General features: G+C 40.5%; 1 protein-coding gene across 15 annotated transcripts in view; it reads left to right on the forward strand.

The window, feature by feature from the left end:
- The window catches only part of ANKS1B (ankyrin repeat and sterile alpha motif domain containing 1B), a 1,182,139-nt gene that overhangs the window by 1,117,923 nt on the left and 36,287 nt on the right, over positions 1–27,929 (forward strand). For all 15 annotated transcript variants that reach the window (XM_061206227.1, XM_061206228.1, XM_061206229.1 and 12 more), the window contains 4 exons: positions 5,072–5,200; positions 7,107–7,178; positions 21,944–21,955; positions 23,069–23,155. In XM_061206227.1, the coding sequence (XP_061062210.1) occupies positions 5,072–5,200; positions 7,107–7,178; positions 21,944–21,955; positions 23,069–23,155 (300 nt within the window). The remainder of the gene's footprint in view (positions 1–5,071; positions 5,201–7,106; positions 7,179–21,943; positions 21,956–23,068; positions 23,156–27,929) is intronic.

Consider the following 27,929-nt stretch of genomic DNA (forward strand, 5'->3'; position numbering starts at 1 on the left):
ACATCCAAATACATGTATACATATTTATAAGTATAGAGCTATATGTAGCCCTCTTCAAAGCTGTAGAGATAATGGAAAGTAAATGTAATCACATATATCATACATGTTTGGGTAGCCCATCTCTGTTATTTGTCAGAATTATTGAAAGTGAAACCTGAAAATAACAGTTGTCATTTTAAATCATTTTAGTTTTTCATTAAGTGTTCTCAGTAGAGAATAATGTTTGTTAATATTCAGATCTAAATTTACAAGCAGGTAGGTGGGAGCAGTTTCTAGTAGAAAAGATTTAAAAGCTTCTATTAAAAAAATCAATTAAATCCTAATTTTAAAAATTCTTTAAAGAATGATACAAGGCTTGGAAAATACCATATCTTCCTGTTCATGTTAGAAAACTAAGTCATAATCATAGCTTTTAATTATCTACTGACATCCTTACAGAACTTTTTTCTCAAGAAGTAAGTAAGAATATAGACGATGTTTCCCCTTTGTATTCTCAGAACATACAGAATACGTGGTATCTTCAGTTTCCATTTTTGGGGGTAGAGAGCTATATGATATGATGTTTTAGAATTATATGTCTGGTGCACATGAACTAAAACCTTGCAGTTTTACCACCTTTTGAAATAATGAAAAGATTAAAAGCTACATTTTAGAATCCACCATCCAATAAAAATCTATGAAATTTTGCAAATTTTTTTCTGTGTTATAACTAAATTCAGTTAGCGGTTTTATACTTTTCAGCTGGTGGTATGAGACATTTAATTTAATTACATTATATTGGGTATGGCCCAATTATAATCCTTCAAACTCAGCAGGCTATGAATTTCTAGTTGGCAGTTGGCAAATACCTATTAAGCAGAATCAATTCTCCATTTAAAACTTTAATCTCAAATTAATTTTTTCTTTCATATTGGAAGGTTAATTTTTATTTGAGCTTGAAGGGATAGTTAATAATGTACATTTTCCTCTGTTTAACTGATATATATTAAAGGAAATAAATACATATGTATATGCCAAGTAAACAAGGTTTTAATCCATGGCCAAATTCTTGGACTGTTAAGAGCATTCAATACGTGAGCCTAAAGAGCATTCAATACATGAACCTTAAAATACTTTTTCTCTAAGTATTTTAAGCGTTAAAGAAATATCCTGAAGATATTTAGTAAGAGTGCCCTGGATCATTTTCATTTCTCTTCTGCAATTACTGAAGCCTTTTAAAAAGCACTGCCAGTCACTAATAGTTTACAATATGACAGACTTTTACCCCAGACTTTTTCGATTTTATTTTGTTATTCTAATTAAATAGTATTGCTTCATCGTAACCCATGTTTAGATCTACTTTTCAGTAAAGATAAGACTTGATTATAAACCATTATTTCAGGCAAAAGACTTTTTAAGTCTGTTTGATTTTTATTTAATATTTAACAAGCATTTTTAACTGGGAAATTATTAATGTTTTAAACTTAACCTGAAGAAATACAGATATTATCTAGATACGAATGTACTATTTAACAAGAGCTAATACTGGGCTTCACAGTTGAAATTATTTTATACGCGAGGCAAAACCCCTTATTTGCTTTTTGGTCTCTACAGCTCCTCCATATTATCACCGCTCTACCTGTTTCCTCCATAGCTCATTCCTGCTGTAATTCAGCCTCCAAAAGGACAGAGACCTAAGGCACCCTTGTTCTCTGAGCACGTTTGTTTTTACTGTCCGTCAACCAGGTGAAGCTGAATCCCACCCCAAGGATCAAGGCCACATCTGCCCTTTACAGTAGAGTGATGAGGAGTCTATCCATTCCCACTGAATTAATTCCAAAGAGAAAAGTCAACACATACAAGCAGAGTCTTCTAAATATTCTTAGATCTAAGGTTAAAAAAAATCAGTTGATGAATTTCCAGGAAGAAAGGAAAATTATTTCCTTATAAATTCAATTTTAAGAACACTTTTCCCTCTGTTTGAAAACGAATTTCTGGAAATAGCACTAAGTATGACAAAATTCAATTTCTATTTCCAGAAAGGTAGATTCAGTCCCTGTAGGGAATTTTTAAAATATTTGGACTGGAGCAAAGTTTCTGGGCCTCAAAGAAAATAAAGTAAGGATTCTGTTTCTCTTCCCTATAATTATCTCCCCCCATTGCACGTGGGGGAAGTGTGTCAGATCACTCTGGATTCAAAGCAGTGGTTTGTGATTTCTGGACAAAGTGGAGTCATAGGAGAGCAGATGATGGCGCTGCCTGAACAGATTAAATGGAAGCACCACTAATTTCTTCAAGTGGTTATCAAATAAGAGATGGAAATGATCTCCAGACTGAGGTGCTGTATGCTGGGGCTTGTAATTCCCAAAATGGCTGCTGCGACGTCTGTGGATGATGTAAATATTTGCATCAGCATTCTGCTTTAAGTATATGTGGAACTCACATTGAAATTCAATTATAAAAGTGCCTGAGTTAATTCAGCAATTAGAGAATGAGTTTGCATATGATTTGCATGCTTAATGTACGAACACCTCAAATGTCCCCAGAACCCCAGCTTCACCCCACCCATCCCCACCCCTACCCCCGAACCCTTGCCCCGCAACCCGTGGTACCCCCAGCTCCTGCCATGTCTGCTCAGGCTTTTTTGAAAACTGCCCATTGAGCTTGGCCAAGGTGAACCTCAGCTAAATGATGACAGGGCTATTGTGAAGACTGGATGCTTGGTTTGGGTTGTCACATCAGCGGACACTGGATCGAAGGATCTTTTGAGGTCAACCAGCTGCTTTTGTATCATTCCACGAAGTTGTGTGCAAACTTCTGTTGTTCCGTTAACAGTGTTACCTGTGACTTAAATGTACAACACCTGTTTGCTATGTTGTTGTTGCTTTATCAAGGGAGGGGGGAGAACAGGGGAGAAGGTTAATGGGGGGAGATTAGAGGATGATTTGCTAGATGTGGGGAGAGCTTTTAGTTAAGTACTCACAGCTGCATGTTTCCAGAGTTTTAACTGTTGTTTAAAGGTTATTACACTCAGCTTCAAAAGAATATTGAAATTCGCATATTCTGCATTTTTAATTTTATACTAGTTTTTTTAAGAGCAAATCACAGCCAGTTGAAATAAAGACTGGAGAGATAATAAAGATCCAAACGTTTGAGAGAGAAGGAAAAGAAAAGATCAAAAAAGGAAGTCAGAGGAAAACTTACTCCTAATTAATTAATTGCAATCAGTTATTGCTTTCACAAAATAACAGTTTGCATAAACATGAAGAAAAAACTCAAGAATGAGTCAGGGATGGGTCATAAAACCTAGGATTTTTGTTTAAAAATGCTAAAGTAAATATTCCAGATAAAGCTTTAACAATATCAACAGACGGGAGATGGGAGAACGGAGCCCTGTGAGAGTAAATCAGCAACTAGAACGAAACTAACACACAGAGTAGCTCAGGGCAGAGAGTAAGAGATGAACAGAGGGGTTCTGACTGGTCACACACTCTGGTGAGAAGCCAAGGAGATAATACGAGGCTCACTTTGCTCTTACCGTGGTTGGGAGCCACCCATCTTAAGGAGAAAAGCTTCAGGCTCTTCTGCTTCACGAAAAGGCTTGTGCATTCCTCTGCCTCTATGAAAAGGCCTTTGCATTCCTAAGGGGCTCTAGAATTCTTTTGTTTTTTAAAGCCAGTTAGAAATTTCCAGATGGCAAAGCCTATGCCTAACCCTTTCCAGAAATGACAGCCATCTCACATTCCTCCTAATGTAAGTCCAAACTGCACAGAAAAAAAAGTGGAATGGTAGTCCTCTTCCCCAAAACACACATCCTATTTAAGCTATTCCTGGAGACTTGGGGCTCTTAACCTTTTGAACTTTCTAGAGCATTTCAAAGAATTTAATGAAAGTTATGAACTTTTTTCCCCCAAAACATACACCTACATCCAAAATCTGGCATTCTTATCCCAGACTTCTTGAAAATCCTCCTTAAGAAACCCATTTGCCAGTACTTCTGTGGAACTTTGTCTCTAGCCAAGGTTTTATTTGGTTTTGGAGCTCAGGAGACCTCTTTATACTCTTCCAGCTCCTGAGAAAGGTAATTTCTCATAATTCTGTAAGACCAACCAAATCCAGGTTAGAAGAGAGTGGCTTTGGAAATCTGCCTGTTGTCTAGTTTTAGTTATGTCCAACAAAGAACCGAATCTTGAACAATCAGAATCTTTACGAGGGAAAAGAGTGAGAAATCTCCCAATACGGGCCTTTGACTTTATAGATGCTCATACTAAACCATTACAGTAATAAAACATGTCGAGGTTAACCTCATGGAAAATGATAATTAAAATGATAGAATGTCCTTCTGTCTTAGGCCTGTCTTAGTGGACATTTATGTACTATATGATATACCAGCATATGGGAATGTGCTTGTATTTGTGGTCAGGATCCTCAAGTACATGCATATGCACGTATGACCAAACCTGATATTTAAATATTTATTCTTCATTCATGCTTTAGGTTTTCTGAGGGAGGTAGCTGAGTATATCCAAGACAACCACAGTAGTATTGTATTGATAAAAATGAATTCAGAGGAGGGAAACCAGGTATCACCCATTAGTACATTTTTCTTCTAAAATTCTGTTTAGTGTCACACCTACCGTATCTTTTCTCCAGAGATATAAAATTATTCAGAGTACATGGTACGTGTCCTAACTGGGAACTGAAATCTATGGAACTGTGTGTTCTGAATGCAAAAGCAAGTCAAACTAAAAATTTCAAATAGTCAATTTTAAAAACAGAAAAGTCAAAGATTGTATGTTCTTTTCTGTTGGAACAGAAAATTAGTAAATCATTTATGAATATCTTCATGTTTTATTTTAAAATTACTTAGCTTAGGGTGTCATTCTAAAAATAGAATAGGTCAACTTCTTTCATACCTCAAAAATTAACTCAGCTTTGGGAAATATGATGCTAAGACATATAAAACCATAACAAACATATAATATACATTTGCACATTTACAGCACACAGGTATAAGATGAACTCAGGCCAGCTATAGGGAATGAACTTGGCCTACTGCTCATGTTACCTCTAGAATAAATGTGATTTTCAGACAGGAGACTGGGGAGAACCTTCCATTACCTTGCGACCTCCAAACGAAGCCACAGCCTCAACTCCAGTGCAGTACTGGCAACACCACCCGGAAAAGCTCATCTTCCAGTCGTGTGATTACAAAGCTTTTGTAAGTTACCCAGAATTCAGTACTTGGGTACCAGCAGGGATAGAGGGTGCATTTCTAACCTGTTTACTTTTATATTGAAGGTATCCCCAAATGTCCATCACTGAAATTCCTAAAATGTTTTCCCCTTCTCTTTTTTCTTAAAGTAGCCTTCTCGCCACAGAGAAAGTCCAAATAAATAGAGCTTTATAACCCTTTTAATCTTGTAAGCTTAAGGTCTGTTTTGTCTTCTTATATAGTTGTATATTTTAAATTAAATGTGATAAACTGCTATCTTAAAATGGAAATGAGTATAAATACAGCACATATAGACGTTTCCACTTACAAATCTCAAAACATTGGGTCTACTGCTCTATATAAATAACAGATTCTTTTCATTGTCATCATTTGGATTATATTACAGTACTGGGCTTTTTTCTTTTTTTTTTTGAAATAGGAGAGGGAATCAGGCTTAGCTGAGAATTGTGAATGATATGAACAGGTAAATGTTCAAAAGATACCATTGGTTTGGGGGCAGGTGGTTGTCATGACTACAGCAGGGAAAGTGGCTGAACCCAGGACAGAGCATTGAAACTGTCTCTCTTAAAAATAAATGTTTCAATTAGGACAAAGTTTCCTGATACCTTAAAAGATAAGGATTTCACCACGATCATTTTCCTTAATTTGATGAAGATGTGGATGTTCTGATTATCTCACAGCAGTTTAGGCTTTTTTTTCATTTTGTGCTATCTGCACCTCTTTATATCTTGAAGCATTGGACTCATTTCAATAGTGGTCTTCCCAAAACTGTGGGATTGAAATGCCTCCCTCCTCCAAGGCTCAAATGCGAAATCCCTGAGCCTTTCTGAGCATGCCTTTCTTGGAAGGCTTTGACCAAACCCTCTGCTATTGTGCCCTTGCACAACCTCTTCAAGTCAGGGACCTCCCAGGTTGGTAGGACTGATTCCCAACCCAGTTTTTGCAGAGTGCCAGGGTCTCCTCAGTCATGTCAGGAAAATAATTATTTTAATGCACTCTTTTAAAAAAGACATATAGAGCTCTTTCTATTTTTTTAAGGGAATTAGAGAAAAATGATAAATGGAAAGAGCCCTGTTGAAGCTTCAAAAGGTTGAAGGGGAGTCAACTGATAGAAAGGCAAAATAGACATTTTGCTAAAAACTATTTGCCCCCCAGCCAGAATTTGAAGCATGCGTGACGATTTGTACCAAGGCCGTATTGGAGCCGATCACCTAACAGCAAAGTGGTTGGTCATTCCTGGGAGGAGACATTCTCATCCTTCTCCTGCCCCTTTCAGCCCCTCCAGTGTCAGTTTGCACCAAAGACTCAGCTCTCTGGGCTGTGGAACAACTGTGAATGACATTCCCCCTCCCCGCAGGCTCCTAGCCTGTTCTCAAGTGGATCAACCACAGGGCACACAGCTGTGAATGAAAAAGGTCCAAAACTGCATCTCTGCCTAAGAACAGCCTAACGTTAATTACCTATGCAGCCAACTAAATCCAAACGGGGTGCATGTTGCTTAGCTTCTCAGCTGTCTCATACAACCCTGTAATTACATAGATAGTGACGTGATTTATTTTTGCAGACATAGCTGCCTCAAAAAAAAAAGGGAAAACATTTTTAGATGCCCCCGTTTTGCAGTTAAATATGATCTGAAAGATGGCGTCTTTAGAAACTGCTACAGTTTTATTATAAAGAGCAATTTACAGCTTTCAGAACTGTGCTTAATTCTGCTGCATTCTCTCTACATGTGCATTTATTTGTTAGGATTAGTTACTGTTAGTTTTTAAAAGTTATGCAGCAGCCTACAGCCAGGAAACCTGGCCAGTAGTACTTCTACAGTCTGCTTTTAAATTGCTACTCATATTTATATTCTGTTTTTCACAAATCGTTGAATTTTTTTGTATTTCAGTATTTAGGTTCTATGCTGATAAAAGAGCTCAGGGGGACAGAATCAACCCAAGATGCTTGTGCAAAAATGCGGGTAAGTTTGCCAAACAATTTTATTTCTAGTCACTGAAATACTAAGTACTGGCTGTGGATATAAATTGCCACTTTTCAGATTACTATTTTCTTCATCTGTTGGTCTGCTGAATCACATTGGTGTTATATAAAAAGGTGTTTGGGTTTTGTTCATGTTTTTATATTTGAGCTTATGTCACTGTAGTTTGAGCTGATGTCTATTTAATTCAGTTACTCTTATTTTTAAAGATTTAAAGTAATTTTATATACATTGATCATTCTCCAGATTAGGAGAAAAATGACCTTTAGTTTACTACAAGAAAATATTTTAAGCACCCACTTGACAGTCTGAGAATATTTATTGAAAAGACTGCCAACTAACTAAAAATTAACAAATGCAGAATATTGAGAGCATATTATAAAAAGCTAATATTCCTTATGAGCCTTCTTAATTATTCATTTTTTAATGTAAGAAAAACATTCAACTCTGAGCTGAATCATATAAGGACACAATGTTGACAGACATGGCAATTCCAAATGTCTGTGATTGGTGGCTGCTGGGTTCTGACGAGTCTGTATTAGCCAAACCGATTCTCACTCACACTACAGATCCACGTGACCTTTTTCTTTCATGTGTCCTTATTCTTCTTCCTCCATAGCAGATGTGTAGAGGATATGGTGATATCTGACTGATGATACAAATTAAGAATATCGGATATAGTCGTATAGCAACTAATCAGGGTCAAATTTAAGATCATTAGCAAGTGAACCCTAACTTTTGTCATTTATTTTATATGAGCAGCTTTTGGTGGGAAATACTTAAAAGCATATAATTCAACAGTTACAAAGGTAAACATGTAATGTCCATTGCTCACGAAAAGCTAAATACATGTGAATCTTCATGAATTTGACACCTCAGTATGTAATCGTCATTTTAATATTTTGATCATTTCAGTAGCAGAAAAACTGAAACAGTTATCCTTCTATTTGATGTAGTTATACTTAAATTGTCAGGACCAGTGAATCTTTATCCCAGGTACTGTGTTTAGATGAAAAACACTGTGACGCGTGCAGGAACTCAAGTTCTAGTTCTGTTGCTGCTTACTTGCCTTCGGAGTCAGTTTTTAGTCATAATAATAATAACTGGTAGCATTTACTGAGTAGTTACAGTGTGCCAATCTTCTGTGCTGAATACTTTGAGTGTTCAGCTCATCCAGTCTTTAGTACAAAGCTATAAAGATTAGTACAATTGTTGATCCCATTTTGCAGATGGAGAAACTGAGGCTTAGAGAGCTTAAACAACTTTCTCAAGGTCCAGCAGTGAATAACTTGCCAATCTGGGACTGGGTCTGTCTGACTCCAGAGCCCAAGCTTTTAACTACTACATTCACCTGCTTCTTCTGGGCCTCATTTTCTTAGAAAGTAAGGACGTTGGACTGGATGCCCATTAGGGTTCTTCCTGGTTTTATAATTCTGGGAATCTTGTATACTAAATATCTATCTGATCTAAATTATGTCACCAGTGAACAATAAGAAATGGGAAAGGTTTTCAATCATCAAGCCTCATAATAATTTTAGAGCTATTTATGAAGATGTCTAAGAAATTAATTTGGCATCTCTGACGTAATACATCTGAGTCCAGCCACTTCGATGTGGTAATGAGCACAAATAGCGCATAGAGCACACAGCACCATTTAAAATACACGAAATCTGTGATTTGAATTTCAATTTTTTGAAATTAAGTGGGTCTGAAATTCCATTTGGATAGCAATAGCAAAACCACTTTAATAGTCTCAGTGGAGAATAATTTAGTTAAATACTTGTCTGTTGCTTAAAATGAAAAGGCCATCTATTCAGAAGCCAGTCTTCTGTTCTTTGGGGTGTTTTTCCAGTTTGCTGCCCTTGGTGTTTATTTTGGGTAGTTTACATGAAGATAATAACTTTATTGCTTCTTAGGATATCATAAACCCTTATTTCCCATCTTGATTAAATAAACATCAGTCTTTGATACAGTAGCTGAAGTTGCACTCACTGGATTCACCAGAGCCTTTCAAAACCAGAAGCGCAGATTTGATCTGTTATCTGGAACTATTAAATTGTGAATTAGAGCTCTCACCAACTAAAAATGGTGTGGATCTCAACTTGCAGTTAATGTTCAGTTTGAACCTCCGGTTGCTGTTTTCTCTCTTTTCAACATGGTTGCATTTCAGCCAAAAGTCCCAGTGTAATCCAGTCTCCCCAGGGGAAATACTTAAGGGCACAGATGATCTTAAAATTGATATACCGTAATGTCACTGGGCCAAAGTATGGTGCACTAAAACTTTACCTGGTTTCCTCTTTCAATTCAATTGGAAAAAAAAAGTTTTCAATTCAACAGTATGAATTTTAGCTGAAATTAAAATTTCTTTCCCAGTAAGAAGTAAATCAGTGTAGTCCCTTATTCTGAGAACTATTTCCTTAAATGTGTTTTGTTAACAAAGATGACTACAATTTGGCTCCTGCTGTCACTGAGTACAATTCAGTGGAGGAGGCCAACATGTTAACATTAATTCTAGGAGTAGCAGAAGTATCACCATAGAGGTGTCTTCATGTTGCCATCAGGCGTGGTCTCCTAAAATCGGTTTATTGGGATTAATAACAGTTAACACTTGAGAGCTGTGGGCCAGGCCCTGCACAAGTGAATTGTACATTAATTCATTTAATCATGAGATAAGTATTGCTATTGTCCCCACTTTCCATATGGGGAGACAAAGGCCAAGGACGGTTAAGTAACTTGCCCAAGGTCACCCAGCCAGTGAGTAGTGGAACCAGGATTTGAACCCAGGCGGTCTAACTCCACCACCCACACTCGAATGCCCAGGCTGTACCACCTCTCACATGTGCCAGTGGAACGTTTATTGTCCTGAGTTTTAAAATAGCTGAAAGGGTGGATCATTTATGTTGATAAAGAAATAACTTTAGGAACCCTCAAAGAGTGTGTAAGATTAGTACCAACTAAATTAAACCATTTAGGTACAGACATATGTAGTAATTTGGGCTACATTCCAATGTACTAACATAAATAAAAATTTCAGGAGATTTTTTTTGCATCCTTAGCAACTATAAATATTTTTTTCCATAACACTTACTTCAACACGTTCAGTTTGCCCCAGCAGAAACCAAACACAGTTTTCCCTTCTCAGATAGTCATGATTGGTTATTTTCTGAGTTTATATAAACCTGTTTATTCATCTCTAAGGTCCCATCAGTTCTGAAATAAAGATAATTCTACACTACTCTCCTGGTGTTCTATTATACACCTATTATTTCAATTAAAAATACACCATAATTAACTAACATGTGTGAGATGATAGTAATTCATATCATTCTACAATATGGAATCACTTCTCTCTTTGTTGGTTCAGGTTAACCAGTCTCTTTCCTCTTCAAACTGTCTTAAGATTTTTTAATTAATAGACTTAACTTTTAGAGAAGTTTTGGGTTCACAAGAAAATTGGGCATAAAGCACAGAAAGGTCCCTCCATCACCACCACCCTCACAGTCTCCCCTATTACTAACATCTTGCATTAGTGCGGTACATTTGTCACAGTTATGAACCAATATTGATATATTATTATTAACTAAAGTCCATGGTTTACATTAGCGTTCATTCTTTGTGTTATACAGTGTTTTGGGTTTTGACAAGTGCATAATGTCATGTATCCACCATTACGATACCGTACAGAATAGTTTCACAACCTAAAAATCCCCTGTGCTCCACCTACTCACCTCCTCTCTCTGCTGCTACTGTAATGCCTGACAACCACTGACCTTTTTATTATATCCACAGTGTTGTCTTTTCCAGAATGTCATGTAGTTGGAATCATACAGTATGTAGCCTTTTCAGACTGGCTTCTTTCACTTAGCAGAATGCATTTAAGGTTCCTCTGTGTCTTTTGTGGCTTGATAGCTCACTTCTTTTTATCACTGAGTAATATTCCATTGTATGGATGTACCACAGTTTGTTTATCCATTCACCTATTGAAGGCCATCCTGGTTGTTTCCAAGTTTTGGCAGTTATGAATAGAGCTGCTGTAAACACTTTTATGCAGGTTTTCATTGTAAGATTCCCCCTGTCCCTGGAAGAATTATCTTCTGAATTGTGTTTAGTGAAAAAGAATCAATAGAAACTTGCAAGAAACCCTGATCATTTTTTAAGTAAAATTGCAGTTTTTGCCTTATCTTTTAGAGTTTTTTTTTTTTTTTTTTTTAATAAAAGCCTACGAGACTATCCATGTCTTGATACTGAGGCATACTTTTAGGAAGAATAATTTCTATGAATTATTTTGCACCTTAGTGGTACAACTGGGCTGCTTATTTCCTTTCCCATGACAGCTTTACAGACATGTCTATTTAAAATTAAAAACTTAAAACATATTAGTAATATGTGAGGAGTTGTAAAAGATATCCGTTTAATCTGAACACATTCATTTAGTGCTGCCTTTATGTTCCTGGTTGGGTTTTCCAGCTAGATTTGTGCTCAGAGCCAGAGTCTTCCTTTCTAAAAGGATTCCTGAGAGGAATCCTAGCTCTGTGGTCCTGAATACGATGCTACCCTAACATATTCCCCACAGAACATGGAACCTTCCCTCTGTCACACCTCACATCACACTGTGTGACATCTGGTTACGCCTGCCCTGCGCCCCTTAGAAGGCAGGAACTGTGTGTGCTGTATCCCCAGGGTCTGCTGTATAATAGCTACCTTAGGAAGAAACTGTGATGGTTCCATAAAGTAATGCCTGTGAAGGGTCTAGCTCAGTAAAATCTTAAAACACATGACCTCTTCCTCCAAACGCTGGAAAAACAAGTAAATTGATGGATAGATTTGCTTTGGATTATTTCGTTTGTTTTTCCCCACCTCTGATGGGGTCCTTACCCTGGTTTTCTGTGTATACAGTATGTAAGAGAGTATTCAGAAACTTAGGGACCCTGCACTCTTCTTTCCAATTTTTAAAGGCCATTGCCAAAAGTGAGAAAAAAATGAAGGAACACTGTAGATACGATGTTATATGTAATTTTGCATTTCATATTTAGGGGAGGTAATTTGTTCCTAATTCTATTGGGAGTTGCTTCTTTTAACTAATGTGTCCACAGGACTGAACTTTACAAAGCAATAAACAGATTGCTTGGGCCTTTCAGTTCTCTTTGGCATGATTAGCTCCCACTTCAAGATTCCAAGAGGTACAATGTTTGGTGAAATGAGGGATTTGTTCTGGCAACAGGAGGTCCTACTGTTCCATTTTGCCTCCCTAGACTTACTCATACCCCATCCCCTAACCCTGAGTTTTGCCCCAGGGAATATTTATCACTAATATATAGCACTCTCTCACTTCCCTCATTAAATATACCATAAGGAAACATCTGCTACTGTAAGAGGTAGGCCATTCTATTCAATTTAATACTCTGAAATCTGACCTTCCCTAATCCCATAGTTGACGGTTAGAAATGTTCACAGGTATCACAGGTGTTTGCGTTCAAGGACATTTCCCTAAAAAAAAAAAAGAAAACAAAAGAAAAAAATATCTGTTCTCAACTATAATAAGGTAGAAATCGGCCTTTCTGATGTAAGAAAGGAAATATTTTAAAATTATGTTTAAGTCAGGAATAAGCAAATCTTCCAGAGTACTTCGGTTTTGGAACCTCTATTTCCCAAAGGGCTTAGACAGTTTCACCATGATTCTTGTTGAGTCTGTTCCCTTTAACTTTATATGATATTTAAACTTTTAATCTGGAAGCAATTCTGAAGTTGAATTTTAATATAGATTTCCAAATAATCGTCTGTGCCTTGGTTGAAGTGTGAAAAGCATCTTTTTTCTGTGCTTGCAAGGAAAGAAATTAATGGCAGAGAATGGATTGGAAAGCTTGAAGAAAGGTAGATTTTAGAATCAGGTGGAAATGTTAAATTAAGAGGCCTCTTAGGAGAGGCTCAAACTGAAGTCATGTTTAGTCCTTCTGTCCTCATACAAATCCCTTCTATGAGGAATTGTCATTTTCAGAAATAATTTCAGGGACTACTTCTTAGGAACCAGGCTGGGAAAAAAACCTATAAACAACTGTTCATTAAAAGTTTCTGTTGCCCAAGTTTCAGGGAAGAATCAAGTTTTATCTTTCACTCTCTCAAAAGTACTGCACAAGGCAGGTAAATACAGGTCTAAGCCCTTGAATGTGGTGTGTGTGTCTGTGTGTGTATTAAGATAGCAATACACACAACGAAACAGCTGCCCTTCTAACCCCTGTCACTGTGCTTTGCTCGTGTGTACTTTTTGCTTCGTGAGTATTGTATTTTCCTAGGAGTCTTCCCAGTGGAACACCAGACGGTCCCAATCACCTTATCCCATATCATCTTCATACCCCAGTTCTCTTTACTTTTTATTTTTTGTTTTTATTACTCTCGTTACTGGCTTTTCTCCCATGTGACACCCTCACTGCTCCACATCACTGAAAGATGTCATGCGCCTCTTCTGTCTTTAATTTCCACTTGTCTGAAGCTCTCTTTCTAAACATAGTGAGTCAGTTGTTTTTGGTTCAGATGTATTGTTCTGCTGAACATTCACTGTTGCAACCACCATTTCACTGCAGTCCGAGCATGTTCCGCAGAGATTATTCAGTTACGCTGACAGATTTTGATTTTACTTCTGCCCTCCTTTGCCAGTGGGGTGCTGTGCTTTGAAAAGCTAAGCGAAAGCATTAATCCTCAGAATAACAGTAATAGCCCAAATCTATTGATGTTCACTACATACTAGGCACTGAATTATGTCATCTCACAACAGCTCCACAAAGGAGATGCTATATAAACATACCCATTTTACAGATGAAGTAACTAAGACAAAGGGAGGTTAAAATACCTAGCCACATAGTTTGAAAAGGGTGGAGCTAAGACAGGAATCCAAACATACCCTCCTGTGCTCTTACTGTAGTGAGTAGAGGAGGCCCTGGAGGAAGGAGCTTATCATTGGGTCCCTTAATAAATTCAGGATGACACCACACACACACACACACACACACACACACACACACACACACACACACACACACAACTCTGAAGCTGTACTTAAATGTGATAGACTGAAAAAGTCCCTGTGTTTTTGCACATGTTTACAGTTGACTTTTCTAACTTAAAAAATCTCAAATTTTTTAAACTTTACATTTGCTTCTTACAAAAGCAATACACATTCATTATTATTCAACTTTCAAATAGGGATATAGAAAAGAGAAATAAAAACAACTGTAGTTTTACCACCCAGAAGTGGTAAACACCCCTCTGTTAACACCTCGTTTGTACATAATCCTCCAGACTGATTAGTTATGCATTTATAAGCATCACTTTTCTACAAAAAAATGGAAATATTCTGAGCCTGTTTATAATCTATTTTTAAGTACAATATATTTTGAAACATTTTTATTCCAATAACTGTTCATCCCCAATATTATTTGCACTGGTTGAACAATATTCCAATCCATACTTGAACCAAACTTATTTAACCAGTTCCCCTTTTTGGTCATTAGGTCATTTTCAATTTTTTCCAATTATAACCAATACTATGGGTAACATCCCTATACCTAAGTCTTTTGCAGCTGGTCTGATTATGTCTTTAGAATAAACCACTAAATGTAGAATGACTGGATCAAAGAGTATACACATCTTGAAACTCTGGGTAAGTATTGCCAAACTGCCTTACAAAAACATTGTTCCAATTTATACTCCCAGAAGCAGTCCAAAAAGACGTATTGATGTTTGCTTGTCACACCTCTCAGGGGCATAACTTAATATCTTGGATGTGTTCCTAGTTGAGGGTGAACTGGGGAACTTTTACAAGAAAACATACATCTCCAGCATGACCTCTGGGCTTATCAGCTCTACCTGGTCAACATCTATTCTAGACATAACTCTAGAATCTGTCTTCAGGACCCAAACTCTTTATTTTATGTGCAGAATGTATTATACTTTCACAGTCCCCAAGGAACCAAGGGTGAATTAAATAATACTTGTTAATTGCTCTGAAAACCAAGAGCTGCAGCTAACTGCTAACTAAGGATTTTTGGAAATCACTTGTCAAGTGGAGCATAGTGTGTTTTGATAAATTAATGTCTCTCTGAATTAATGTTAAGATGCAGTGCAACTGAGTCTATATGTATAGCAGCAGAGAACAGTTCTGACAGTGACTTTCAATCAAATTGATCAACTGCATCTTTAGAGCAGAAGTTCTCAAAGTGTGGTCCCCAGACTGGCAGCATCAGCAGCATCTGGGAACTTGTTAGAAATGCAGAATCTTAGGCCCTACCGCAGACTTACTGTGTCAGTCTGTTTGGGCTGCTGGAACAAAAATACCGTATACTGGGAGAAACTTATTTCTCATAGTTCTGGAGGCTGGGAAGTCCAAGATCAAGGCACTGGCAGATTTGGTATCTGGCGAGGGCACTTTTCCTGGTTCATAGATGGCCGTCTTTTCACCATGCCCTCCTGGCAGAGGGGGCAAGTGAGCTCTTTCAGGCCTCTTTTATAAACACATAATCCCATCCGTGAGGGCTCCACCCTCATGACCTAAGCACCTCGCAAAGGCCCCACCTCCTAATACCATCAGATTGGGCGTTAGGGTTCAACAAATGAACTTTGGGGGGATGCAAACATTCGGTCTGTAGCGCTTACTGAATCAGAAACTCTAGGGGTGGCACCCAACAGTCTGTTATTTACCAAGCACTCCATGTTATTTGAATGCTCTCGAAAGTTTGAGAACCACTGCCTTGGTCCACTGGGCATTCCAGTAAGGCTGCTGTGTAGACAGGCTATCCTGGTAGAACATTCTGCCACAGTGCCTGGATACCAGCCAGGGCCAGAGGAACAGAGACAGAGGGCATTGCTTTGTGCCGTGCAGACCCGGCCAGGGTGTGTGAGTTGCTCCGCAGTACAATAGCCGAGTCGTATGCCGGAGGAGGAGTTTGAATGGCTGCTGCTTGCCCACTGTCTGTTCTTGTCACGTGGCCTTACTTAGGCTCCGTATTCGCCCAGCCTTTGGGTCAGAGTCCTTGTGACCAGAAGAGCCCTTGAGAGGTCATTTACCCTCATTTTCCAGCCAAATGAGACTTACCCCTAAGTCATTAGGAACAGATGAGGGAAACTATTATTAAAGACCAGATGGAGAAACTTCCCAGCTGTCCCTAATAGTCATTCTGTCCTGTCAAGAAGTCTTTCCTTCTCATCTCACTGCTTGCAGTATGAGCCAGTTTCCTGTCGCCAAAACGAAGTCCTAACCCTTCCCTCCTTGAAGCTGAACTCTTCCCTCCTTGAAGGTGAGCTCTTCCCTCCTTGAAGCTGAACTTCACAAGATCTGTGGCACGTTTGCCACGCCGTAGGAATCTCTTGGTGCATCTCTAGTCACATCCATGGTTCTCCTCCAAGTTCTTCAAAGCCCTCCATGCCTGGCTCTGAGTACCTCGGCTCTCTGAAAAGTCTCCTGAGTTCTCCATGTGTCGAGAGGCTGGGACAGTGGTTCTTCTTTATAAAACTGGCTTCTTCCTCGTTACTGTACATTAATTCATTTGCTCATTCCTTTAACAATCATGGATTTCAGCAGCTTTTAGATCAAACCCTATGAAATTGCTGATATTTAGCCATTTTGACCCTTAAAAATGGCAACTTCATAGGGTTCACCTGAGACCATGGGCTAGTCATTATAAGCGAGACAAATCGAGAAAGGTGTGGGGTATCCTCAGTTGCATGAGCGGAGCAGACAGCCCCACGCCAGAGCCGCGGACGCCGAGGGACGGCAGAGGCTCACAGAGCAGGCGGGGGAGCAAAAGGAAAGGCGTCCCGTCAGCTGGGAGGCCAGAAAGTGACTTTGAAACTGAGCTTTCCCCAGAAAGTGAAAGGGTAAGAGTTCATTTTAAATGGCTGATTTGCAGTCTGTTTTTTCTCTCTTAATAATCCCCACAACGTAGCTGGTTTTGCTGCATACAAAATCACCACAATATTGCTTTTTTGGTGTATTTTTTTAATCATTTGAAAGTCACTTGAGGCTACCAAACATAATTGTTTGATCCTATTTTAATTTACTTGCTGAAACTGAATGTAATAATTAAGTGTTGAAACTAAGGAAAATATTATATGGCAAAATTAAGAGTTATGACTCAGCACTGAATAGCTAACGAGAAAGCGTTCTCAGGGTAGCCGTGTGTAGGTTAAAATATGCTCTAAGTTGGATGGCAGTAGACCATTGGGAAATCTGTGCCGGTCTGTGCTTAAAATACCCTGGCAGTTATCGGGATATTGTAAGAATGAAGGGTCGGTGACCTCCTCCCCGTGGACTGCCTCACTCTTTTTCCTCTCTGTGCTGATTACTGGGCACAATTGATTCCTGGGAAGAGCGTAAATGTCACTCTGGACTCAAGCCCAACATTACAGCTCACAACTGAAGTGCTTCCACTCCCAGTTATAAACCTCTTTGCTCTCATTCACACTTGTGAAAGTCCTGCTCTGAGACGCAAAGGTCCCTGCAGTCTCACAAGGATATTCTCATACTGTTGATTCCGCATTAGAAAATGAGAAACTATTGATATTTTCAGGGTGTGCTGTAAGGCTAGAACAAAAGCTCAATGGCAAATTCTTACTTGATACAAATATTCCAAGCAGTTCATAATTTGTAATTTAAAAGGAAAAGAAAAAAGATGGTGAATTTTTGGATTCGCCAAGGTTGATTCATGCCTTGGCGAATCCAAAAATACCTCTTGGAAAAAAAAAAAAAATGCTCCGAAAGTGTTCAGTTACTTTTCTTATTAAGAACAGTATTTCGGGTGTCCACCTCCAGATAGAAAATTATGATCCCTGTTCTTTATGATGCTTAAAAACAATATAAATCCAAGTGCTAAATAAAGGACTGGCTTTAAATTGAATATTCAAAAGTTGCATTTTATTTTAAGTTTCAGAAATGTAACATCTCTATATAACTAAATACTGTTTCTCTTAGAATAATAAAAGGATGATCATCTTAATTCGGGAAATTGTGAAGAAAATACAATGGAATACCACTGTATTCTTTCAGCTTTCAGTGGGAGAACAAGATGCTGCAAAGGTTAAGTCAATTTGGGGCATTACCCGTACGTAGCTGATTAGGTTTGCAGAGGTCCTCGTTACAAATTAGTCTCTCCTGTGAAGCTGGCACTGAAGGGAGGGGATTTGAGGACTCTGGGAAACCTCAGAAATTCCACAGAGTGGGGCATAGTAAAAAGCAACTAGAAACAAAAGGGAACCACAAAAGAAAGTTTGCCCTGAGCATTTTACTGAGGAAATGGGCCTGAAGAAGAGAATTCTGTTTATACAAATAAATAAGGCTTCAATGTTTAACATAAACATATGGGAGTATTCACCATCCAGAAACACAGCAAAGCATGAAGATAGGTCATAGAAACCAAGCTGCCTGAGAGCAGATGCTTTGTAACCTGAGCAGTGGTGTCCAGGCTAGGTGCCTTCGTCCCTGGGCAGGAGAAGAAGAAGGTGATTACAACACTGAAGAGAAGCTGGGGAGGGTGGGACTTCAGCTGCCTGGGATCAGGCTGAAGCTCCGAGCTCACATTTTGATATCTGAAAAGCCTTCCTAAAATGAAGCGCTTATTGGATTTCTTGCCTCCCTGGTTAGCCAGTGAAGACTCAGTATATTTACCTTCTTTCCGTGAGCTTTCATCTTTCATTAAAATTATGTGTGAATAGACCTCTCTAAAGCTCTGTAAAGTACACCATCAGAAAATCCTCTAGATTCTAGAGTCCAGAAAGAGGTTGGATCCGTATCTCTTGTAGAAATATAATCGCCCTAACAGAGGTGCATTACCCTGAAGACCTCCCACAGCCCCTTTGAACTCTGTGGCTGCCAGATCCATCATCTTCTTATCTTGACTCAGTGGAAAGAGAAGTACAGTTTGGGCTGCAGGTTGGAACCTGTGGCCACCCCCAGTACCGCCATTCCTAGAGGCCTGTGCACAGCCTGCATCGTTGGGACCCCAGTACGGCCTCCAGTTAGGAAAGCAGGGATTCTTGCCACCCATGAAAGAGAAAGAAATGACCATCCTCTATCTTTTCTTCTTTGTTCAGCTTGGCTGGACATACGATGTGAAATCTTTGTATCAGGACAGAAATCACCGCGGATGCCCTCATTTCAGCCTCAGAGCCTGTGTCCTGACCTGCCTGTCTTTCTAGCTCTCTGCTCCCCCTCTTGGCATTCATCGCACCGTGTTCTTTTCTGTGTCTGCTGTCACCATTGTCCTGAAGCTGCTCTTGATAAAATCAGCAACAAATTTTTCTACTTGCCCAAAGCAGGGGTTTCACCCAGTAAAAGTAGCAGCCACTCCTCTGTGTGCCAGCCGCTGTGCTAGGCACAGATTTTTAGGCCTTTTTAGTCCTCCTGGCATCAGGCACTGCTCCCACCTTCTAAGGAATCTTCTTGACTTGTGATACTGCTGTCAGGTTTCAGGTTCCTTCATCGACTCTTCTTACCCGTTTCTTAAGTATTAACCATCCCCTGAGGGGTGAGTCTTAGACCTCCTCTAGTTCACTCTCTGAGCCACTTTATCTGCTCCCATGTCCTCAGCCACCCCCTCAATGTGGTTGGATTTCCAGATCTGATTCTTATTTCCAGTTTCCTGCTGGACATCCCCACCTGATTCTCAAACTGATAATCACATTCAAGAGGGTTTCATGCAAAAGCGCATTCCCCCCCAGTGTTCCTTATCTCGGCTGATGGCCTCTTTGTCCGCGGCATCCTCCCGCTCACCCATCTTCTGTCCGGATCAGTCAGCAGATCCTCTTGATTCTTCCTCATTAGAGAGGTGGCTCCCCTTCCATTCTCCAGAGCATCCACTGCAACTCAGGTGCTTAGGTTCTCTCCGTTGAATTTACGCCACAGCTTCCTGCCTCCCTGCATTCAGCCTCTAGCCGTTCCAGTCCGTCCAAGCACCAGAACCATCTTTCTGCAACAGAGATCTGGTCCCTACTTAAAAGCTTCCAGTGGATCCCAGCTTGGTGGAGTAAGTCACAGTCTCCCAAACCTATTGTCCCAGCCTCATCTCCCACCAGTTACCCAAACCCACTATATTATTTCTCGTTTCCAGATGTTTATGTGTGTGTTGATTGTGCGGCTGAAACAGCCTCTGTGTCCTCTTCTGCCACATGGAAAATTCCTATCCAACCTTTAAGAGCCAGGTCAGTCACCCCTAGCAGGCACCCGGTGTTGGTTGAATGAATGGATGAGGACCTGCCCACTCCCTCATGCAGAGTGAGGCTCTTCCTGCTCAGAACTCTGGAAGCGTTCTGTTCACATCTCTGTCACATTTGTCAATATTAGCGTTGTAGCCGCTCTCTGTATCAGACCAAACCAGGAATGCTGATGTGTACTTCATGTGCTGCTGCTTCCTCTCCCTCTCCCACGGCAGACGTCGTTCCCAACCCTCCTTACCACGGAGCCCAGACACAGGCTCAGAATCCTTCTCAACACAGCACTAGACGACCACTTTCAGCAGACCGGAGTCGGCACACAATCTGAGGTCTGGGTGACATCCCCCGAAGAAGACTCTGCATTTTTCCAGCACATGGGCCACCTACCTAGTATAACCACTCAATTGCTGAATGAATGACAAATGGGTTTTTCTCTTTTCTTTAGGGGGTTTTTCTTGATACTACATGAAACGTTGGTATTTTAACCTTAGGTTAGGTGTATATTATTTCATGTTACAGATAGATCTGTCCACGAGAATGTATTCACAGCAAGAGATGAGCGAGGTGATTTGTTGAAACCCATTGTGACTCTCTGCAAAGAATTCTTCACACACACACACACACACACACACACACACACACACACACACACATTCAGTCCACCAAACCACTGCCTGTTCCTGCGCCCTCTCTCTTTACAGATTCAGCCCACGGCCTTGCCTTACAATCAGCGCGCTGCATGTTATTTCCTCTAGCCTTGCCTTCACTTTATCTTGCACATTGTTAAGAGTTGGTTGGATAAAGCATTCAAAAAGCTAAAAGTATCTATCCTTACATTCCAATTTCATAATATCTCTTTTTGGCAATCACAAAAGAAAACTGGTGAGTCTGGGTAATTTTAAAACTAGTTAAAAAGCACTTCGAGGGAGCTGCTTTTTTCTATACTGTATGAAACAATTAATATTAAATAGTAATACTCTCAGTAATCCATTTTCTTTATCTTTAACGCGGATATAGTAGCTATCAAAAATATGTGTCAAAAACAACCAGGAAAATGTGAAGCACCTTTTCCATGGCTCAAGTGAAAGATGAAATATAATTATCATTATTGAGTTCAATGAGTTTCATTCACACTATCCAACCTTCTTTCATTCTGGTCACATTTTCAGAGTTTAAAAATGGAAAATGGGTAATATAAATGAAGAAATCAAGGAAGTTCATATTTTTCTCGGTTTCCTTAATATACATAAGACAGCTGGTTGTGGAACACTCAAAGCAGAAGGCTCTTGCATGTCAGTCATAATAAGACTGTGCAATGTAATAAACAGAATGATGAGAAAACAAAAGCAGAGGAGAGACGGTCTGGAAAAGCCTGCAGTAATCTCTAAAATAACAGTTTCACTGCATCAACATATATCTGTAGAGCCTATTCTCTTTACTGTTTAATGAGTCTGTGCTGTCTGTGAATTACTGAAATGGTTTCCTCTCACCTTTTTATGTATTTTCTCTCCTGTTATGTTCTCACCTGTCTTGTCTGGAAAATCCATCAGGCTAACTGTCAGGTAGGTTCTTCTTGATGTTTAATGTGATTATTAGGAGTATCCACAGCAGGAAATGAAGTAAACAGACTGTGAGTGACCTGTGATGAATGATGAAACTAACCAGAAAAGGCAAATGCTAAATTACAGAGAAACTTTTTGCAGATGCATAAAACTGTAGAAGCTGCAAACTGTGAGCACATTCAGCCATTGTGAACATCTGTCATAAGAACTTAGCCTAAGGGGTTACAGCAGCTCTAAATGATAAAGTAGGTTGCCTGGACTGTCCAGTTTTGCTGTGGCTCAAAATACAGCCTGCCCCCAGAGGGCTCAGTTGTCATGGAGTGGTATTATATCCTATGTGGCCATGAGCAATTCTGCTGTAAACTATCAGCTTTTATAGATTTGGCCAGGTCCAAGAAAAATTCACAACGATGTTTTTTTTTTTAAAGATCTTTTTGATGTGTGTGGACCATTTTTAAAGTCTTTATTGAATTTGCTACAATATTGCTTCTGTTTTTATGTTTTGGTTTTTGGGCCGCGAGGCATGTGGGATCTTAGCTCCCTGACCAGGGATCAAACCCACACCCCGTGCACTGGAAGGCAAAGTCTTAACCACTGGACCGCTGGGGAAGTCCCCACAATGATGTATTTTAAATCCCTATTTTAAGTACATATTTAGGCATGTCTTGTGCCTTGAAGAAAGAGAGAGACTAGGAAGAAATGGGGAGAGGTGGCCTGTATTTTGTTAATGCTAAACTCATCCTTAGAGTTCAATCTGACATGGCTTAACTCTAGTCAAAAGAATAGTCGTTTGAAATTGCATAGGGGACAGAGCTGTTCGTTTCTCCCCTTGGTGTCAGGGAAAGGGTGTATTCCTTCACCCACATGAAGCAGCAGAACAAGCTCTTTTTAGATCCTCAAGTGCAAAACAGATACTTTATAAACCCAAACCATAGCTAAGCCCAGGAGAAGAGAGACATACATTTAAATTAGAGTGTGTTTGGTGTGTGTTTGATGTGTGTGTGTGTATTGTTTTTAACTTGAGCTCATTTTTATCTTTCAAGAGAAAAAATTATGTGCTACAGTTGCCATGGAACACAGACTGCTCTAATAGCTTTCTAATTTTAATTTCAGAAGTCTACAGAGCAAATGAAGAAGGTCCCTACTATTATTCTTTCAGTCTCTTATAAAGGAGTCAAATTTATTGATGCAACAAATAAGGTGGGTACCACACCTCTCTTTGGTTTAGACACCAGGTACAGTCCTGAGTAAATGATCTAAAATCCTTTGCTTCCCATCATACCCAACATCCCCCATTTTAATCACTCCTCACCCCTGACCTTCATGCTCCCTAAACACAACTGTATACACACACACACACAGAGAGGCACTTTGCATTTGGGGGCTTGATCTAGGATTCCTACACATATTTCGCTTTCACTTTTCCATGGTACCTTCCTTAGTAGACTGTGGCCACTTGGTATCTGGCATGTCCCTTTGGACAGAAACAGAAAAAAAATCATGTCTAGTGTGAAAATGTACCAGTGTCATCATTCCTCCATCAGAGGAAGTGTTACCAGGTGAAGGGCTAGAACATTTGTCTTATCATTTCTCCAGAGATAGGCCTGTCCTTTCTTTTGATGTATGTAATGAATACGTAACACAAGGAACCCATGCTCTGGCGTTTACATCATATAATTGCATTTTGTTCTCAACTATTGAGATGGAAGAGAGGGTTCCAACTGTATTGTTTTCTTAAGAGAGACAATCAGAAAAGAAGCTCAGGCCGTGCTGTGACTCTGCGGTGACTTTGTACTCAGTGGGAACAGCTTGTGGGCCCTAAGGTTGAGTGTAGACATCTGGGTTGCATTTTACTTTAAAAGTGTCCTTTCTTGGCAAAGATGACAGTGCAGGTGCTAGACTAGAAAACTCGGATATGACCACCCTCACCCTCCATAAATTCAAACCTGACTTGCTCCTCCTCCAAAACCCCCAAGTCCTGCATTTCAGTCTTACATCCTTCCAACCAATAAAGTGTAGAAATAGGGGAAATGAGGTGATGCCCATTGGTAAACACCATTTGTTTTCTGGACTGCCTACCTAGTCCTCCCAGCTGGACCCACTCCATTCTGGAGAAAGGAAACAGAAGTCACGAAACAGGTGAATTTAAACAATGGAAATTTAGGACCACGGCAACTGGATTTAGATCCAGGGAAACATCCCATGGTCAGTGACTCTTGACCATCTATAATAAACCTGAGCATCTGAATCGACCAATTCAAAGCCTTCCCGATTTGTTTTCTGTAATGAAGATTGTTACGTCAGCAATCAGATAAGCCCAAGCTCCCCAAGTCTACTTAGAACAACCCCCCAGGTTTAGAAGTAGTTCTGAAAGTCAAGCAGAAAGCTGATAACTCAGCCTGATCATGCTAGTTGATGATATCCAAAACACACTCGGAGTCAGATGCCTTACGTGGAATGATGCTTCAACCCGGCAATATGTCATTGACAGTTACTGCTGTCAGATTACAGTTACGGAAACTCTGATCAGAAAAATCCCAGTTGATTTGCTTTTTTATTTCTTGGAATCAACTTTAGTTGCTGGTGCACAAACTTCCTTTAGCCCTAGATTATAGTCAGTTGGCTTTTAAAAGTTTCAAAACTTTATGGAACTCTGACTGAAGATAGCATTGCTATCACTGTATCTAAATTTCAAGAAAGGCTTTGGCATTTGGATTTTTTTTTACCTAACCTGGAGCAACTGTCTCTACCCCATTTGCACTTGAAAACCATGAATGGCAATATGTTATCAGCTTATGAGTTTGACACTCTCTTAGATTAACAACCTTAGCAGGCTTGGATTCTGACAGTTTCTGAACAAATGGTATTTGCCCTGAGAAGTTTCCAGAGTCTTAAGGCTGTCATCCCATGAAGCTGGTGGTATGACTGGGTGCGTCTGTATTAATTGCATCCTCTCTAACCCACTCTCCACCATCAGAGGAAGGAGAGAGTGCTGTCGGCTCTGTGGCATTTTGCTTACAGACACATCAAGGGCTGTAGATCTTGATCTCCCAGACTTTGAGGAAATGCTTCTGCTTCAGTCGCCAGTACTTAGATGAGTTATTCATAGATCTCTGCTCACTAATGACTACTCTGGAAATCTAAGCACTGAAAGATATGCAAAAGATAGTTGTGTGAATAAAGACACTAAATAAAGAAGGCCCACATTTCTTTCAGGTCCTTACAGTGTGGTCCTCGGCCTATTTTCAAAATCCAGAGCAAAGGCAAAGTGCATATGTTGGTAGCAGGTGGAGCCAACCTCTCTATGACTATATGACAACGTGTGCCTGGCTTTTTCAGGAATTTGGGGACATCGACTTCAATACTGGGGCTACACAGGGTCCCCATCCCAGTGTCCTGTGACGTGACCTAGCCCAGTCTAATGATGGATAGGGAGAGGGTGGGTGACTCGGGGCCGTGGTCTAGGAGTTGGTGTGTGAGAAGCCAAAGCAGAGAGCTTGTATTAGAAGGTGGAAGAAAAAAACAGTGTAGAGCTGCGTTGGTGGAGTTTGGGGAAGGCTGAGAAACACCGCCAGCCAGGGCTGAAGGCCTGGTTTCAGGGGACGCAGAGGAGCCAGTGTTGAATGATCGTCCTCAGGTTGTGGTATGAAAGGAACTGTGCTCATCCAGCAGTGTCTGCAGTGGCCACTTGGTCCTGTACAAAGACCAGCCTCTAATTAATACCCACAGCAGGAAAGGAGCAGATTGATAAACTCCGGGTCCTGCTTTCGGTTTGTACCAGAGATTCCTCCCCTGGGAAGCATCTGGGGGGAGCCACTTTGATTTGAAGTGAAGGACTTTTGACGCATAGACATCTGTGAAGACCTCACAATTTGAGGTGTTTGTGAGCACTAAGCCTGTAGTAAGACACAACCAGAAGTCACAGCTTATTGTTCATGTTTGATGTTTTCTTCTTTTTTTTCAAATGCTCATCATTTTTTTTAATTAATCTATTTTATTTATTTATTTATTTATTGGCTGCATTGGGTCTTCGTTGCTGCACATGGGCTTTCTCTAGCTGTGGCGAGCGGGGGCTACTCTTTGTTACGGTGCACGGACTTCTCATTGCAGTGGCTTCTTTTGTTGCAGAGCATGGGCTCTAGGCACACAGGCTTCAGTAGCTGTGGCACTTGGGCTCAGTAGTTGTGGCTCGCGGGCTCTAGAGCACAGGCTCAGTAGCTGTGGCACACGGGCTTAGTTGCTCCATGGCATGTGGGATCTGCCCGGACCAGGGCTCGAACCCATGTCCCCTGCATTGGCAGGCTGATTCTTAACCACTGCGCCACCAGGGAAGTCCCCTATACTTTATTGTTAAACAGTCCTCTCCTAACCGCCGCATCTCTGTAACCCTACCCTGGTCAGATAGAGGGGGTGTTCAGCCTGCACTGGACGCGTAGAGTAATCGAAGGCCTCAGACCTTTACTAAGTGACTGCCCTGCAGTCACACAGCTAGCTGGTCATGGAGAAGGACTAAAACTTGACTTTCCCACTCCCTAACCTAACGCTTTTTCACTTTCACTCCATGCTACCTTCCACCAGTTCATTTGACGTGCAGTGGATACTTAATTAGGTGTTAATGACTCTTCCACTCCTGTTAGCCCCCATTAGACTGTGTGAAAGATGAACCCTCCAGCAAAGCACTTCTTTCCTTTTACTCTAATATAAAGTAGCAGCTTTGGCTGAGTTCATGGGGAAGGGTTAGGTGCCTAGTTGTAAACTTGTAAACCTGTTACCTAGCAACTTGGGAATTGAATCACTAAACCTGATAAGGAAGAAGCGGAAAATGATCTTGAATTAAAAATGGAACTTGGATTAGATTTATACTAAAATGTTGTAGGTAAATCACACCAGCTTTCTGTAGATCCATAGCCCAGAGGTACTCTAGCATGGCATTCTGCCAAGAGGGCTACAACTGCTCAGTTCCAGACCCATCTTCAGATCAGCAGGGTCTTTCAAGAGATGACACCGTGCCCACGTCCAGTGCTTGGCTGAGGGTGGGTTGCATTTTGCCTTCCTGCTCTGACCCCCTCCTCAGTCTTCTCATCCAGCTAAATTAGGAACAATGCAGTGCCTGGGTTGGTTTGTTAGTTTGTTTGTTTTTAATTTATTTATTTTTGGCTGTGTTGGGTCTTCGTTGCTGCACGCGGGCTTTCTCTAGTTGCGGCGAGCGGGCCTCTCATTGCAGTGGCTTCTCTTTGTTGTGGAGCACGGGCTCTAGGTGCGTCGGCTCCAGTAGTTGTGGCACACGAGCTTAGTTGCTCCGAGGCATGTGGGATCTTCCCGGACCAGGGCTCGAACCCGTGTCCCCTGCATTGGCAGGCGGATTCTTAACCACTGCGCCACCAGGGGAGCCCAGTTTGTTTGTTTTGAATGTCAGCTTCAAACAGGGCTTATGCTATTTTTTTAGGCACAGATTAACTTGGAACTTTTGCCTAAACAAGTGCCAGTTGTTTTTTATAGCACATATTTCTAAAAAGCTCAGAGTCAAATTAAGAGTGTGTGCCATTCTCATCTGCACCACCCTCTCTGCAGGTCTCCTCCAGGTAGCCCTCGACCAGGGCTGCTGCCTCTATGTGGGGGCGCTCTCTGGAGGGGTGCTGCATTGTCTCCCTCAGAAAAGGCCTGGCCTGCGGAGGAGACTCAGAGAAGGGCCCTACCTGTCATAGTCAGGAGCGAGGGAAGCAGGGAGAGGCCAGTTTCTAGGCTCCATCACTTCATTATCACACCCCCTTCTGAGACCGTCTCTGTTAATTGGCCGAACCAAACAAGTCTCTTCTACACCCACCAGCCAGATACCTCTTTAGCTATTTCTCTACATGATGAAAGGCAACAGACAAGAAAAAGAATCTCTCCCTGTTGAAGGGTACTGAGCTGCCAAATTTTCTAGCCAAAGAAGCGGCAGGGTGACCCCAGTCCTGGCTTGAGCCTTTTAAAA

Source organism: Eubalaena glacialis, chromosome 11 (assembly GCF_028564815.1).
Source record: "Eubalaena glacialis isolate mEubGla1 chromosome 11, mEubGla1.1.hap2.+ XY, whole genome shotgun sequence".
Classification (NCBI taxonomy): domain Eukaryota; kingdom Metazoa; phylum Chordata; class Mammalia; order Artiodactyla; family Balaenidae; genus Eubalaena; species Eubalaena glacialis.